Source organism: Acinonyx jubatus, chromosome E2, assembly GCF_027475565.1.
Source record: "Acinonyx jubatus isolate Ajub_Pintada_27869175 chromosome E2, VMU_Ajub_asm_v1.0, whole genome shotgun sequence".
Classification (NCBI taxonomy): domain Eukaryota; kingdom Metazoa; phylum Chordata; class Mammalia; order Carnivora; family Felidae; genus Acinonyx; species Acinonyx jubatus.
In genome coordinates this window covers 745,889-763,621 of record NC_069396.1, presented here as the reverse complement: position 1 = coordinate 763,621, position 17,733 = coordinate 745,889, and the positions used below count along the sequence as shown (strand labels likewise).

The window sequence follows — 17,733 nt, the reverse complement described above, 5'->3', positions numbered from 1 at the left end:
TGGGGTGGGTGGAGGGTCAGAGGAGGATGAAAACATTCACTGTGGAAAGGGACAGGGTAGGTCTTACAAGGTTTCGTCACCAGAAACCTGTGGCTCCATGAGGTGATGGATGCCGGGTGAACTCGCTGTGGGGTCATTTGACAACAGACATCGAATCGCCACCCTGCACACCGTGAATGTCTGCAATGATACACGTCAACTGTATCTCAATGACACTGGAGGCAAAGATCATAAAAACTTTAAAAGGAGGAAGGGAGAGTAAATGACGTTCTGCATCCTCTCACCTCACTCAGGTGGCCCCTGGCCCGACACTTTGCAGCAGCCTACGTGTACTAACCGCAGAAATCATGGCTCACATTCAGCAGCCAGAACCGTGGAGGGCAGGAAGCCCTGCCCTGGCAGGTGTGGGCCCGGGGGGGGGGGGGGGGGTGAGGGACACATCAACAGGTGGCTTTCCATGGCAGTCTGTATGAGAGAAGGGAGAGCTTCCAGATCATAGTAACAGTCAAAAAGGGAACTCGAGACTCTTGCCCTGTGGTCTTTACAAAACGATAAAACACCCACCTGTTCGCTTCCTCAAGCAGCAGGGAGGGCATACCACCTCCGGGAAGAGTGTGCCCTGGAGAGTCCTAGCTGTGATAAAGCACCCACTTCACTGGAAGTCAGGCTGCAGAGTTGCTGGCCAGCAGCACGAGAGGAATGACAAGAGAGAAGGCAAGGTCAAAGTACTTCCAATTCCAATTTCCTTCAGAAACGCAATTTATTCCCAACTATTAAACAAACCAAACAGGTATTTAATGGCATTTGTAACTTATCATCTTCATTCTTGATTTTTTCATGGTCATCTATTTTGAGAGACAGCGTGTGTGCAAAAGCAGGAGAAGACCGGCGGGGGGGGGGGGGTGGGGGGTGGGGGGGAATCCCCAGCAGGCTCCACGCTATCAGCACAGAGCCTGATGTGGGGCTCAATCCCACGAACTGGGAGATCATGACCCGAGCCAAAACCGAGAGCTGGACGCTTAACCGACTGAGCCCCTCAGGCGCCCCTCTCTCCATTATTTTCTACCCAGTCCACCGAGTTATTTGAGAAAACACTAACTGTTTTGTTTCTGGTCCGCCCCACGGGCCACAACCAAACAGAGGCCATTCCACTCAGGAGGCTCTTGGCCTCTGGCCATAAAGCGACCACCTACCCGACCAACTTCCCCCCAACCGAGAAAACTACAAGTCAACAGCCGCCATCTCTGCTCCTCCCTCTCTGGACAGAGGGGAGGCATGAGAAGAGCCCAGAGAAGCCGAGTGTCCCAGGGCTGGCCCACGAGCTGCTCTTTGCGGCCTCCTCAGCCCCACTGAGTGAGAATGGAGAAGCCAGAGGCACCGTTCAACAATAAGTATGATCAAAGGACTGCATTTTCCTTCTTCGCTCACTTTCAAAGACTTCAGAAATATAAATTCATTTTAGAACAGCCCATCAGCCACGGCCTTTGGAAGAAAACAATCCTATTCGGCACTATCCTTCATTTTTGGTAACAGAAAGCCCCGTGCTGGCAGGGAGGTGGCCATGTGAAGAACCCACAGAAGATAAGGCGCCCCCGCGGGACTGAGAAGCCGGTGCCGCAGCTGGAGGCTAGGGTTAGGCTGCCCTCCAGGAGACCCTCTCTCCATCCAATCGCCCAGGGGCTTGTATAGGAAGGACTATGCCCCAGACACAAACTGGGGACAGCCAACTGTCTCCAGCACTTTCATTCATTCTCATTACTGCCCAGGCCATGAACTACCCCAGGGTCTCCAAACCTCTACAACAGACCTCGGAGGGTCAAACCTGAATATTTTAGCGAATCTCATTAAAGCAGAGAAGGAAGTCTAAGCCCTCCCAACTGGCTTTAAAAAGTTAAGGAACATGGGGGGGCTCCTGGGGGTTCAGTCGCTTAAGTGTCCGACATTTGGTTTGAGCTCAGGTCATGATCTCACGGTTCGTAGGTTCGAGCCCCACATTGGGTTCTGCTCTGACAGCACGGAGCCCGCTTGGGATTCTCTCTCTTCCTCTCTGTCCCTCCCCCGCTCATGGTCTTTCTCTCCTCTCAAAATAAATAAACTTAAAAAAAAAAAAAAAAGTTACGGAACACAATGTCAACCAAGTCATGGAAAATCACTGGCTCGGTCATATTTGCCTGTGAAAGAAACAAAGGGGCGCCAGGGTTTCCTTACTCCGCAGATTTTCATTTTTCTAAGTAAAGCCCTTACTGATTAAAACACACTGGACTTCAGATGAACAATTTATCTACTTTTAATGTGGGCCAAAAAATAATCCCCGCTGCAAGGTTTTCTATTAACGTAGTGACCAAATGTAACCACGGATTCCTGCAGAGAACCCCACTTTCAAAAAAGCCAGGTGACTAAGAGCCACGAGGCATATACCGCTGGTTACACAGGCGATCCCGGAGAACCTGCCCGAGCTTGTCCCTGCCACCCTCGCCCTCCACACGAGGCTCCCATCCCTCAGACCTGAGACGTGGGAGCGGCACGGCCCCCAGCACCAGGACGGCCCGCGAGGCCTCGCCGCCCACAAGGCACCCTGTCCTCGGCCGCGGGCCACCCCCGGAGGACACAGCACAGCTCTGGGGCAGGGGAGGCCCGGCCTTCCCTTCCCTGGGAGGGTCGCTACAAGCACGGGGCACTCGGAGCTGCTGCGCTCACCACTCATGCCTGCCGGGGAACCTGCGGGACACAAGTAACGACAGAAGGGCAAGTCCTGATCTAGCGACGTCACCTCTCGCCTTGTGGCAGGTGGAAAGAGCAGATACTTTCACGAGTCACCAACGTTTTCACTTAAGAAAATACGGCCCGACCAGCACGGATTACAGCAGGCCAGAACAGAAACCACAGAGTCATTTTCAGATGACACAATGACTTCTTTTAAACAGCGAGTTCCTAAAATGGAAGCCCGAGGTGAGGACCCCGTTCCATCACTGGCCAGGCTGCAGGCAAGGGGACGTCTACCCACAGTCATGTGCCCCAGACGCCGGAATCACCCCTAGGACGCCGCAGGTCAACAGGCAGGAAGGGCTGCGTGACGCGTCCACACAGCGCCTTCCTTGCAGAGCCTCCCGGCGCCCGCACAGTCCACGCCGGGGGCCCTCCACGTCGTCCTGGAGGGCAAAGAAGCCGCAGAAGGCCGCGTGAAGCGCCAACAGCCAGCCTTCCAGACGGGTGGAGCGCGTGCGACGCGCACACAGGGCGTGTGGGAAGCGCGGCCCCACAGGCTGACCCAGAAGGGCGGGGAGAGACGGGCCAGGCCGACCGGCCGGCGCAATCGGGCAGCGAGGCCCAAGAGAGGAAAGGCGCACACCATTTCTGGGACGTGACGCCAAGTTAAGAAAACCCCAGCAAGTCTGCTGAGTAATGCAGGTGGAATGTAAACACGGGGACAAGGGGCAGGAGGCCGCTGCTGGCTACCACCAGCCGCCTCCTGCGGGGAGGGGGGGGGGGGTGAGGGCTTTCGGGGTTCACCCTGTGCAGCTGTGAGTTTCAGGCACTTCTATTAAGACTGTACTCAGCTTGTGGACCACTGCCGTGAACAGCCAGTTGGGGGAACAAAGCCTGCACTCACCTACTGGGTTCTTTAAAATAAAATTATTTTGAACTAATTTAAACTTATTACAAAAGCGCAGAGTTCCTGTATACCTTTCAGTGGGCTTCCCCTGATGTTACCATCACACGTAATCACAGTAAAATTATCCCCAACTCCAAAGACCCACAGACGCCACGCTACTAAAAAAGCACAGACCTGACTCCATTGTGACCATCCCACTCTGGTCCAGGCTCCACGCTGTTCTCAGGGTCAGGCTCCCCGGTTCCCCCCGCTGAGTTACTTTTTAATGCTATAAAATGAAACAATACTTTGTAAAATTACATGAAACAGAGCGAAAGCAGTCTCAGCTTTGCCTGCAGGTCTGCCAAATGAGCAGAGTTTACAAGAAATCCTCAAGAGGATCAAAAAGCCAGAACGCTACGTGTGCGTGTCAGCGGGAAATGTTTAGCTCCGAGAAGACACAGTTTGAAGGAAATCGTCCAGAGGCCTGTAGAAGCCCCCTGGGGTCTTGGGCGAGCAGGAATCAGCTCACCACCAGCAGGCGAGGAACCGCTTACAGGCGAGAAGCAGGGCCTGCTGGGCTCCGACGGCCAGAGAGCAGCAGAGGCCCGGGGCGGGGGGTGGCCGTCTAGCCCAAAACTGAGCAAGGCCCCGGCCTGCCTCACAGATCCTAAAGGCAAGCCCTGTAAGGAGCAAACTGTTTCCAAGAACTAACTGGATCCTAGAACAAGGCTCAGGAAGATTTTCAGGAATACGAGACTGCGTAGCAAGCACCCAAGGAGGCAAAACTGGATGCCTGGCCTCCAGATACTCCTGGACATGGAAGCTGGAACAACGGCACAAAACATATACGCGTACGTGCCGACACAAAGAAACAAAGATGTGCCAGAAGACACACGCCTTCCCCACAAGATGCCCCCCTCTGCCTGCACAGGCGCAGGGCTCCAGGCTTGCTCTGGAGGAAGGGGGCGGAAGGGGGCCAGGACTGCACGGGGCAGGAACCTGGCAGTCGCCCCCGTGGCCAGGCGGCCGAGGCTAGCACCCACAGGCCACGGTGACAGCATGCACTCTCAGACTGGATACGAGGACAGGGCACGCCCCTCTCTGGTCCTCTCTCCCCAAAACCAAAACCCCCGTCTACGAAGAAAGCATCAGACAAACCCAAAGACAGGACGTCCTACAAAACACTGGCTGGAGCTCCTCCAAACCGTCAAGGTCACAATGACCAAAAGAGACTGAGAAACGGTCCCGGCCCAGAGGAAACCAAGCTTAGCAAGGACACAGGACGATTCAGTGTGCTGGGTGGGGCTCGGGCCAGAGAAGGGACGTCAGGGAGGAACGGAGGAAATGGGAATCAAGTCTGCAGGTGGGGTGAGCAGCAAGGCACTGATGCTGGCTGCTGTTTTAAGGAACGTGCCGTGTGGTGACGTGACACGCTGGCTACCAGGGGAAGCTGGGAGAGAGGTTTACAGGAATTCTCTATTATGTTTACAACTTTTCCAAAAGTCTGAAAGTCTTCCAAAATAAAAGGTGTGTCCAAAAAATACCCCCGGGCATTTTAAGAAATACAACACATACCCCCAGGCATAATAAAGAAAACACAACACAAAGTAAGAAAAACCAATCAAGTGAAACCAGCCCAGAGCTGACAGAGAGGGCCAAAGTAGCAGACGCAGACATTAATCTGTTACTGCACATCTGGGCTCCCAGGCTCCAAAAAGCAGCTAGAGGGGCGGCTGGTGGCTCAGTCAGTAAAGAGTCTGACTTTAGCTCAGGTCATGATCTTGAGGTCCGTGGGTTCAAGCCCCGCGTCAGGCTCTGTGCCGACAGCTCAGAGCCTGGAGCCTGCCTCGGATTCTGTGTCTCCCTCTCTCTCTGCCCCTCCCCTGCTCACCCGCTGTCTGTCTCTCTCTCTCTCTCTCTCTCAAAAATAAACAAACATTAAATTAAAGGGGCACCTGGGTGGCTCAGTCGGTTAAGCGGCCGACATCGGCTCACGTCATGATCTCACGGTCAGTGAGTTCAGGCCCCGCGTCGGGCTCTGTGCTGACAGCTCAGAACCTGGAGCCTGTTTCAGATTCTGTGTCTCCCTCTCTCTGACCCTCATGCTCTGTCTGTTCGTGCTCTGTCTCTCTCTGTCTCAAAAATAAATAAACGTTAAAAAAAAAATTTTTTTAAATAATTAAAAAAAAAAAAAAGAGTTTTCCAGATATACAGAAGCTTCAAGAACCTACGAGAAGCAGAACGGCGCTACAAGAAATGTTGGTGGGGTCCTTCAGCTGGAAGGAGGACACTGGGTGAAAACAGGAGTCTTCGTGAAAAGTGGGGCACCAGAAATGGCAACGACACAGCCAACACCTCAGACTTCCTTTCGTAGGTGGTCTCTTGTTTAAACAAAACAACGGCAATCTATTATGGAGTTTGTTACTATAGCAAAGCAAAGTGTAAGAAAACAGTTGCAAAAAGACTGGGTGAGGAGACATGGAAAGGTACCATTGTCAGGTTCTTATGCTACGTACGTGGTCCTAGACAGCAGGCTGAAGCCCGGTCATGTCAATAATCACAGTAAGTGTCAGTGGTCTAAACCCCCATTAAGCGGGAAAGACTGCCAGTTGGATGTCTTTAAAAGGCAAAGCCAACTCCGACAAGGTGGCCTACAAGAAACCCTCTTCAAACATAGAGACAAATTGGGGGGTGGGGGGGCCGGGGACTCAGTCAGTCAAGCGTCGGACCCTTGATCTCAGCTCAGGTCATGATCTCAGTTTGTGGGTTCGAGCCCCGTGTCCGGCTCTGCACTCAGAGTGTGGAGCCCGCTTGGGATTCTCTCTCTCCCTCTCTCATTCTGCTCCTCCTCTGCTCATTCTCCGTCTCTCAAAGTAAATAAACCTTTTTTTTTAATGTTTATTACTTGTTTTTGAGAGAGAAAGAGAGCATGAGCAGGGGAGGGGCAGAGAGAGGGAGACACAGAATCCAAAGCAGGCTCCAGGCTCCGAGCTGTCAGCACAGAGCCCGACGCGGGGCTCGAACTCACAAACCACGAGATCATGACCCAAGCTGCAGTCGGACGCTTAACCGACTGAGCCACCCAGGTGTCCAGTAAATAAACTTTTAAAAATAAATAAGGACAAATTGTTTAATCTGAAAAAAATGGAAAAGGATGCATGCTAATCCTAGTCAAAAGAGAGAACAGGCAGTTTAGTATCAAACAGAGTAGACAGCAGAGCCAAGAGTATCACCAGAGGTAAGGTCACTTCATAGTGAGAAAGAGGCAGAGTCATCAAAGCTGTGACAGCCTCAAATGCACGAGCCGCTAACAACTGAGCTTCAAGATAACTGAAGCAGAAACTGATAGGGCTGCAGAGAGAAACACACAACACTACCAACCTCGCCACAGAGCATCTGTAAGGAGGGGGACTGCCCACCCCTGAAGGACAGTAATGAGACTCGTGACCTGGACAGTGGGTTTAGGGTAGATTCCCCCCCTTTGCGTGTTTTATTGTATTTTCTACAATAGGTGGAAAAGGGAAATAAGAAAAACCATGTTTGTTTCTTTTCTGAGAACTTCACAATGGACCTCTTGGCCCATTTTCTAAACAAAAGGACAGCATGGGGCACAGGCTGAGGTGCCCAGGTCCCAACTGAGGAACATTCGCTGAGGATTGGCCTGCAGGCTGCCGTGACTGCACCGCAGAACCTGGCTGCACAGGCTGGTCTCTAATCTGGCAGGGGACAGCCATCAGAAGTGACCCAACACCATCACCAAGCTTGTCGTCATCGACAGCCCCGTGCCCAGGGCCTACCTGTGCTGCTGAATGCCGAACTCCTGGACCAGAACACTCCCTTAAGGGTGCTTTTTTCTGAACACGAAGTTGGGGGGGTGGGGGGGACGACGACCCACTGGAAACAGATTTTAGCCAATTCTGTTACCTAAGCAAGAAAACATTCTTGAGAGTGAACCTGTGTCTGACCTCCCCTGGTGACCCCTCCTAGCATCTGAAATAAATGAGTGGCCCTCTGTCATGCCATTTAGCAAAGGCATTTGGATACCAATTTACTCCTTCCTCATGGACCTCAGATCTGACAGAGACTGAGTTTGATAAAACCAAGTAAACAAGATGCTTCAGCATCAACTCGGAGGAACGACTAGACAATTATCTCAAAGCAACTATGGGCACGAGCCCATACCCATTCCAAAAGCACTTCCCCCACGACCCTGTATCTGCTCCAGGCCCCCCTCCCCCCAACTCCAGCAAGAATCAGGGGGCAGGGGCAGGGGGAGAGGGGGCAAGGGTGTAGCTTACTCCATACAGGAAAAGCTGGGAAAAACTAAAAACTGTTCATGGTGACACATAAATGTGTCAAGTGAATGAGCAAAGGGGCGTCCAAGGGTGTGACGGAGCCCTGTCCAGAGCTGCGTGCCTCGGGTCTGAATTCACTCAGCTCTGCTACAGCCAAGGAGAAGCCTGGGGACGTCTTCCATTCAGGTTCACTTGTTCTGTCCTTGTGGAGCCCACCCCTCTCGCCCCCGCCCCTGAAGGAAGTCAACTTTACAGGAGGTGGGGTGGCACAGCCCACAAAGAAGAAAGGCCTGTTTCGAGTTGAAACAAACAAAAACAACTACGAAATAGGGTTTCAAACTAAAGCCTCACCACAAATATTTGGAAATTAAACGTGGCTCTTGGATTCTTCGGAGTGGGCTTCAGTCTGAAAGACAACTTTGCTCTTGCTTCTTGAGACTATTTGAAAACCCTAAAATTGCAGAGGGAAAAACAACATGAAGACTGTATGAGCTACACTTATTACGAGGTTTACACATGTAATAATGTGCAGATTAGAACACAGGCATCTCATTTCCCAAAACAGGAAAGGACCTAGAATCCTGACACGTTATCCGTTCAAAGAATCTATGATGGCAGGAGAAATTACTTCTATACCTTTCTTTTAATTGCTTAAAGAAAAACATCAAATCTGCTTGCTGAGATTATTACGTTATGCTAGGGTGAGTCTGCTGGTTTGTTCTGTCATAAACCAATCCCCCTTCATTTTCCTGCCCCTGCTCCCTGTGTGCACAAGCGCCCACACACGCACCTGCACACATCCGGTCCCGAATGGTCTCACAAACCCTGGACACCCCTTGCCAGGGCCCCTTTTCCCACAGGCGCCTCAACTCCATAGTGCCCAAACCACAGCTTCTCCAACCATCTCCTCCTTTCTGTGTCTCCTGTCTCCACAGGGACGCCACTGTCCTTCTGTGACCATACCTCAGGATCTGCTTGCCCTCCTTCCAAGCCCACATTCTGGGAGGCCCTCCCTCAGGCCCTCAGTCCCCGAGCAGCCATGGAGTCAGACTCGTGCCTGCCTCCCAGGCTCCCTGACCCACAGCCCTCTTGTAACACATGCTCCTGTTTAGCCCCCTTCAGGACGCCTCCTGGTCCGGCACTCGGCGAGCACTCTGGGTAACACATTCCACACCTGGAGACCTGGCCAGCTTTTACACGGCATCTTGCACTACCAGAGGCTACATATTTACTCAACAGGAGGAAATACGTCAACGAGAAGTTCCATTTTTATGTGTACAAAAAAACTGATGCCTAAGAGGAATCACAAAGAAAGTTCTCTAAACGGAGACGGATTTAATTCTGAGGGCTACAAATAAGAAAAGCGCAAAATCCATTTGTCAAAAAGGGAAGTGGGTCCTGACCCACAGCTCTGATTGTGCATCTCCGACGAGGCTGGCAACTCCCAGGGACGCTGCTCCGCGGCCCCTTTCACCACGTCCCGACGCGCAGCACGCTCCCGCCAGGCGCTCGGCAGCCTTGCGCACAATCCAGCGCGGAGAGGAGGGGCTCAAGGGTCCTTGCAGGAGAGCAGGCCCCCTGGTCCACCCCGCGACGCGGCCACATTCTAAGACTACAACCCCACCCGGGCTTCCGGGTCAAGGAAAACAGAGGGCCCCAACCCCGCCAAACCACTCTCCACCACCAACGAACTCCTGCCAACACAAAAATGCCTCTGACAGAAAAAGTCTTTTCCTATATGGAAAAGCCCGAAAAAGATCGTTTCCTATATGGAAATCATATTTTGAAGATATGTACAGGATTTGACATCACAGTTCAGAGTAATTGGCCTAAAAATTCAAAAATAGGAAGTTACTGAGGTACTGACTAAAAGGTCCAGGGTCCTTCTTCCCAATTAAGGCAGATCAGCTCCAGCATCGATGGAAAGTCTGATTCACGGCCTCATTGCAGCCAATGCAGAGACAGGAGTTTTTGAAGAGACTAATATAAGTGGAGTACACAGAAGTTCCTAACTTTAACAATTTCTCTTACTGGCAATACGTAATGATGTATTTTAAGTTATTGCAATCCACGTCATCTTTAAATATCCGCAAGATTTGGAAAAACATAGACAAACTTTTTAATCCAGTGGCCAGGTTGACCTAAAAGACAAGATTAAAGTCAGCGGAGAGAAAGCACATGACTTAAGGAACCCAAGAGAATCCGTCTAGGACAGCGGGTACGGGTCGGCTCCGAGGAGGGAAGAGCCACGCAAGGGGCCTACGGGAGCCCCGGGGAAGGGCAGTGCACAGCCGCAGCCCGCGCCGGCCAAAGGCACAGTCAGAGGCAGGGAAAAGAGCTCTGTGAGAGCCGCACACAAGTCACGGATGTGCGCCGGGCCCATGGGCACGTGCCCAAAGACAGATGATCTGCACGGCCTCATTTCAAGGGGGCAGAGTTTTACGTTTCCACGAGGGCTCCAGGAGGGGCTCACCACCCAGGGTCCACAGAGTCAGGAGCCCTCTGAAAATGTAGGCTAACGCATGTACTGTGGGGAGAAAATACACGACCAGACCCTCCTCAGCCTGTAAGTGTTCAGTGATAGACAAACACAGGCAGACGTAGCTTGTTGAGCTGTATTTTCCCACAGAGACCAAACAAACAGCTTCAGACAGCTGTTTCCAAGGTGTGGTTCGAGGACGCTACAGATCCTCTGCAGCCCTTTCAAAATGTCTCCCAGGGGAACGCTGCATTTTCAGCTGGGGTAATATTTGCACTGATGATGCAAAGTTGATGGTCTGAATTTTGCTGAAGAACCTCCAGGATAAAGCAATACTTAGTAATTTCAGCAGATCCCAAGTCTCTATGCTTCTGGTTTTTATATCCTACGCGACAGAGAAGTATGCAGGAAGCACTTCTGTATACCAAGCAGGTGTCTCCAGCACCAACACTTTTCCAGGGCACAAGGGTTTTATGTGTAAGAGTGACTGACGTGCAAACTCCAGCTATCCTGCTGTGGCATCTGGCAACTCATGTCTGGAAAATAACAAAGCAAGACCGCCATTACAAGGAAGCGCCCAATTTACTGCCGGTGCAAAACTTACGCACAGTCAAATGTTCGAATTTTGGCGACCCCCTCCCCGCGCCCCCCCCCCACCTATGCGCAGACAGCTTCTGACAGCTTTCAGGCTCATCTGAGGAGGGGGCGGCTGCAGAAACGAGAGGGACTCTTGGACATAATGAGAGGCAGGACGTCAGCATCTGGAAGATCGAAGTAACTCAGCACAAACCCAAACCCAAACCCACATCGCCAACGCACACGGCTGCAGAACCGAACGCGAGGGAAGACGCAGTCCCAAGGCTAGACAGACCAGGGGGCTCCAAGGAGCAGCGGCCCCCCCCCGGCCCCCCACCCCTGGCCAAGGGGAGCTCCACGGGACTGCTGACCTTCAGCACGCAGACAGCCGTCTGAGGAGTGTGGGTGTCGTTTCAAAGAACATCTCCAAGATTAAGTCAAAAATGATTCCAGTACTCTTCCCTCTTCCAACTACACATTTTTCTTTGCTTACTTTAACCAACTTTTTATTTCAGAAAATGTAGTTGTTTTAGCAAAAGCGTGTTATACAGTGGGTTTATTATCCGTGCTTTTAAGTACAATTAGTAAGCAAACGTTTTATTAACAGACATACCTATTATACATACAAACAAGAGCTTTTCGGACTTCTCTGTGTTTACAACATAAAGGGTTTCTGAGCCGCACAGCATGAGGACAGAGCCCAGGAACAAAAGGAGTGTGGCGATGCCACCACCCAGGCCCCTCCTCCGTCACACAGCCTGCCAGGGCCCGGGAACACTGTCCCCTGGATGAGACGAGAGAAAACGTGTACGAATACAAAATCTGAGTGTTTAAAAGAAACGCTGGCTTCCAGACTCCTTGGGGCGGCTCCAGATGGCCTTGTTCCACAGGCACCACGGAGGTGTGCCTGACCCCACCCGCTAGACCTTTCTGCACCCGCGCTCCTGCAGAGACAGGAAATGCAGCCACCTCTGACTGAGGTGTGTGGAGACCAGACAGCGTGCTCTGCGGGCTACAGGTCAGGCACACAAGGAGCCAGCCTAGGGGCCTCTGGCTGAGGCACGTCTCTGACTTCGTCCTTTTTGCTCCGCAAGAAAGAGACACCATTTTAAATTTTACGGCGTCCTTTTGTGAGCCCGACCCCAGTAACATCCTCTGAATGTCAAGATGAAAATGATCCAGAACCCTGTAACGCAGGTGTCTCCGAATTTACAGACGAGGGAACGAAGGTCCACGTGGGGGCGGCGAGGAGGAGTGAGCTGACTGGGTCCAAGTCGCCCCAGGCTGGTTACCAGCACCAGGCCAGCCCTCCTTCCAGTGATGGGCACTCTGGCGGCCAGACAGGAAGGCAAGGAGGCCTGAGCGGCAACCCTGGTGCTGAGTCAGGATATAGAGCCTACTCCCAAAACCGACCAGAAAGGACCACAAGGCATTCTGTGTGGTGACCAAGTGAATACCATTAAATTGTTGACGGAGAATCTGGTGACATCTTGAAACAGGTAAAACCCCCAGTGAACCCCAAGTGTTCTAAACCGGGGTGGAGAATCGCGAGTCTAGTCTCCGGGAGAGAAGCTAAGCGCCGCGGACGCGGGCACACCGCAGGACACACTCAAGCGCGCTTGCTAAGGGGCCCCGGCCAGGGCCTTGCACGTCTGTGGACCAGGAGGTGCCCCGCAGGGGCTCCAGGGAGGCCACAGCCTGGGGCTGCCCTCCCGGGGAGGGTCTCCTGAGGTGGAACCTCTTCAGGCTGCTGGGCAGACACCTGAGCAGGACGTGCAGAGAAATGCAGGAGGGGCAAGAGAAACTCGGCCCCTGCTCGCCGCAAGTCCCACCCCTGCCCCAGTCCCTGTCCACCCCCAAGCCCCCCCCAGCAACGACCTCAAGTCACGTTTGGTCTGTTTTAAATTAACGACAATCTGGAGCACGTAGGCCTGGCAAACTGTGAAGGGCCCGAGCGTGGGCTCTCTGGACGCGGGGACATGCCAGGTGGGGGGTGCGAGGCAGGCTGGAGGCACAAAGCAGAGACCCCGCGGCGTCACCCGTCGGCTGTGGAGAGCGCACCGACTGGGTCACCCAGACGAGCTGGACGGTGGGTAACCGCAGCGATGCTTTTCCAGTAACGCGCACAGCGATGCTTGGAGCTCCACGGTGTGAGAGGTAAAACGCTTGCTGCGAAGCCCTCACTGCCAGGAAGACTCCCCCTGCCCTGGGCCCGACATGCGCGCTCTCTCTGCTCTCGACAGACTGTCGAATACCCAACACGTGCCAACCCACACCAGGCACAGGGACGCTTTCAAACAATCGCCGCCTGGCCCTGTCACTTGCCAGTCTCAGGGTGACCCTACGAGAATTCAGAACCGGTCTGTCCCAACCAACTGGCCTCACGTCCTGGACGGTCTGTGCTGCCCCGGGGGAGACGCCTCCATAGAAGCCAAAATCCCCCAGGTTTACAGGTCAACTGAACAACATTTCAGTTCCAGTTCAACATCTGTGGACCTTAACAAACGTTCAGCCAGGATTAGGTAGCTGATAGTGGCTTAAAAAGTACTTCTCCATCAAAACGACGTGGTTTGTTCAACTTATTCTCTGTCCTTATCACTGACATGGATTAATCTTTTTTTTCTTGATGATTTGAGATTGTAAAAGTTCTCCAGCTCTTGCTCAATAAAATTTTGCAGATCCAAAAGAAAAAAGAAAAACAAGTACTTCCCCAAACAACAGTGTCAAGCACCCAGGCACAGACGCCCACAGCCTGCAGGGAGGGTGCAGAGTGTGTGCTGCAGGGCGCAGAGAGGGGCAGAGAGGCGCAGAGCTGTGCAGGGACGCAGCACCAGGAGCCAGACCCACGACAGGACCAGAAGCGAGGAGCAGCAGGCCTGGCCTCACTGGGGGGCAGCATGGCTCGCTGGGAACAGTCACCCGAGGAAAAGAGTCCTCCAGGAAGTCAGTCGTCGGCACAGACCTATGGGCCGGCAGTGCCCCAGCCTTGGGAACACAGACGCCCCAGGCACCTGTGAGCCTGCACAACACAGGCCCCAGGAAGGGAGCCAAAGGGAGAACACCTGGTCTTGCGTGAGGCTCCTCGGATGTCACGGGACACGGGGCACACCGTCGCACGCAGTCCCTCTAAGGCCCTTCAGGAATGAAGCATCAGGTTAAAGGGTCAGAGGCAAACAGCAGGCCACGCTCTGTCCTGAGGCCGATGCAGCCCTGCCCCCGAGAGGACCCCCGAGCGGGAGGCGCTCCGAGCACCCCCAAGTCCACACCCCCCCCACCAGCACGGGGTTTCAGGAGCACCGAGGCCGGAGGCTGTGCTCCCCGGTCCCGACCCCACAGGGCTGTTCTGACAGCCCAGGTGGAGACAGTGCCACGTCAGGGCACTGCTGGGCCCTGGCTGGCACTCCCTTCTCTGGAGCAGGCAACGTGCGCGCCTTGGCAGGACCACCGGAAATGCGGCGTGCCGTTTTAAAAGAACTGAACGTCGGACTTGTGGAAAGCAGCATCTAATGGTTTCTCCTCTCCAGGAGGCACCTGGGTCATGGTCAAGGGCAGGAGCTTCCCTGCACACCGCCTGCCACAGCCCGGTGACGCCTGGGCAAAGCGGGAGAGAAAACCTAACAAAATTTCTCTCCTTTAGCATTTCCTCACAGTCGTTGTCTTTTTTAAGATTTTACTTTCAGTCATCTCTACGCCCAATGTGGGGCTCGAACTCACAACCCCCAGATGAAGAGCTGCACACTCATCCAACTGAGCCAGCCAGGCGCCCTGTCCCCACAGTTATTTCTAAATGAATCCCAGAGCAGCTCTTCCCCCAGAATCTGTGCCCTCAAATAATTTTCAGCAGCTTATAATAGATGCCCTACTTAGGTAATAAAGAGAAAATACACTGTAGTGCACATTTGCAAAACAGCAGTGACTTCCCTGCCACACCTCCTGGGGACAGAGCTGATTACGTTCAAGGCAAGGTGTGTGCCTGCGGCTCAAAGTGTCCTCGGGACCCACCCAGACACCCCAGGCACTTGGGGCGCTATGCCCTCCTGTGCCCCCCCAGCCCTCCCCCAGACTGGATGAATCATGGTGAATCTCAACTGGTCTCCAGCAAAACTTCAACCAGACAATCACCAAGGTCCTGAATCCAGTTATGCACTTTGTTTTCTGTTTCTTAATTACAAACACACAGCAAGGGGTTAGTGCAATGAGTCACAAGTCCACTTACTCTGGACTAGCACATACAGAACAGCCTCCAGGAAGACCCATTTTACACCCACACTATGACCACAGCACTGTCCCCAGGCCTCACACAAAGGCAGGGGCACACGCTTATTAACAAGGGACAGGACCACCTCCCTGGCACTCCCCGCGGTGGGGAAAAGGAACCCAGTTACGAACCACCCAGAGTGCTCTTGAACTCACAGGCAATCCTGGAGGAGAAACAGAAGTTCACAGCCCCCAGAAGGACGTGAGCTGTGGATAAAGGACACTGTGGTGAGGGAGACAGACGCACCCCTGCTGCTCAGGACCTTGGGGGACAGAAAGGGCAAGGACAGCGCGCAGTGGGACGGCAGACTTGGAGCAGGCGACATGCAGCCCGCGCCCGCACAGAACGATCAGGAGAAAGACTTCCTTCAACAAGACGGGCCTAAGTGTCTCCCCTGAGCTCACCAAGCACAACCGAGGACACCACACAAAGCTGTGCACCCCACCAGGCTGTGCCCCACTGGGGTGTGCCGGTTCCAAAACAAAGATGCTCCGGGAGGCAGCAGCAGACAGCCCAGAGAGGAGAGGTGAGGGGCGCGGAGAGAGCGGACGGGGAGAGGATGGGCAGGGAGAAACTCAGAGAGCCCAGCAGGACTGACCACTGCTACGTGCCTCTCCCGCTGGCCCGGCCCCCCTCCCTGCCCCTGGGCCACTGACAGCACAGAAAGAGCAGAGAAATTCACGGCTTTGTTCATAGGCTAACATTCCATCTTCATTTAACTTATTAAAAAAAAAAAAAAAAGCCAGACCGATCGGTCATGGACGAGGATCTCATGAACAGTGTGGGGGAGACCATGGTTGTCCCCCAGCAGCTACAGACACACACGCTGGTGCTACTCCCCCTCAAGTCGATCCCGGACACCAACAGCAAGGACTCCCAGACAAACGTGCATGCGTGTGACCACGGCCCCAGCTGGCAGGGCTCTGAGGGTGTGGTTCCGGTTCAAAAGTATTGGGTACACGCAGTCAGCAAACCAACACTGGGTGAGCTGCCGGCCAGGAAACCTCACACTGGCATCGGCCACCGCAGGCCTGTACGAGGTTCTCCGTGGACGAGGCCACAGCCCTCAGGACGCGGCTGCACTGTGTAAATGCCAGGGGCAAGCCTTCCAGGTCTACTTGTCTCAGGCTGCCAGGTGAATGGAGACAAGGGGAAAAGGCATGCAAAGCGCCACCCACGCTGGTAAGTGGCCTGACCAGGCAGAAAAGGCCAGACCCAGCAGACAGGTCCCTGGACAACAGAGAAGGAAAAGGATGACAGGCAGGAGGCCCTTAGAAATGGGCCTCACCCTGGACCCAGGTTTCACTGATTCTGCTCCCGGGCCTTGTTCTGGACCTGGCCCGTTTTCAGTGCATCACTTCCACCCAGGACCAAAGGCTTGAGAGCATCAGGTGCTGGGGATGAGACTTCGCCCTCCACCCCCCCACGCACAGACCTTAAATACGAGCAAACGTGCCCGTGGCACAACCACGGGACAAATTTAAAAGAGGGTTCCCAGGAAAGCCAGCTGCTGCAGAAAACCCATACGGCCTACTCCCTTCCTGGACACGCCAACACCTTGACCCTTCCCACCAGCTCACTCCTATCTTCCCTAAAGTCAAACGCTAACACAACTATCTCTTGCGTTCGTGTAGGGACCCGAGACTCGAACGCTCACTCTGCCACCAATCAGCCACGGCACCCTGAAAACCCTACTGTTCAACATCTTTGAGGCCTAGAATCTTAGGGAAAAAGTGTGGAGGGGCACCTGGGTGGTTCAGTCGGTTGAGAGTCTGACTTCAGCTCAGGTCACAGTCTCACGGCTCGTGGGTTCGAGCCCCACATCAGGCTCTGTGCTGACAGATAAATAAATTAAAAAAAAAATTTTTTTAATGTGGAAAATGCTACCTATTTTCTCGGGAAAACCCAAGAAAAGTAGGGGGGAAAGAGGACGTAAAGTGAGGTAACTGGGAGATGCGAGTCAGCAGGTGCTCTGGAGTGAGATTCCTCTACAGGTGGGGGACACAGAAGCCCAACCCTGGCCTCTGGTGAGGTGGTTCCCAGGGAAGACTAAACAGAAACCCCAAAGAACAGCAGACTGGGTGAAGGGCGCCAGAGAGCCAGCCCACAGAACAGGGCCAGGCAACAGGGGACTCAGAGGAAAGGGCTTCAAACACAAAGGGATTTTTTTAGTGTGAGCCGACACACCTGATCATAGCTTTTCCTACAAAAACCAGTCAAAATAGAGTTTCTCTAGCTACACCGCCCCAGGCTCACCTACAAACCTCTGTCTGCCCCAGACACGTCTGTGGCCATGGAACTCAGGCCCAAAGACTGGCTCCGTGATCCCAGGCTGAAGACCAGCCAGCGGGCTGCAGCGCCCCATTCACAAGCGTGCTCGGGGGCCCGCTGTGTCTCTATCCCTTCCCCACGAGCTGTGGCCGGTATTCCCGCGGGTCCCCTGTAAGTCGCTCTGCCCACAAAAGTGCAAAAGCACATTAGAAAACGGGCGCCGACGGTGTCGGGGGAGGTGAGCCAGACTGCAAACTTT

The 17,733-nt window shown here is 53.7% G+C and overlaps 2 protein-coding genes across 15 annotated transcripts in view; one reads left to right on the top strand and one right to left on the bottom strand.

Annotated features, from left to right (window-relative positions):
• Positions 1–17,733, bottom strand: part of ANKRD11 (ankyrin repeat domain containing 11) — a 178,617-nt gene that overhangs the window by 85,875 nt on the left and 75,009 nt on the right. The window lies entirely within an intron of this gene.
• Positions 15,961–17,733, top strand: part of LOC128313295 (basic proline-rich protein-like) — a 76,914-nt gene continuing 75,141 nt past the window's right edge. Inside the window, exon 1 of the mRNA XM_053211055.1 lies at positions 15,961–16,158. Within this exon, the coding sequence (XP_053067030.1) occupies positions 15,961–16,158 (198 nt within the window). The remainder of the gene's footprint in view (positions 16,159–17,733) is intronic.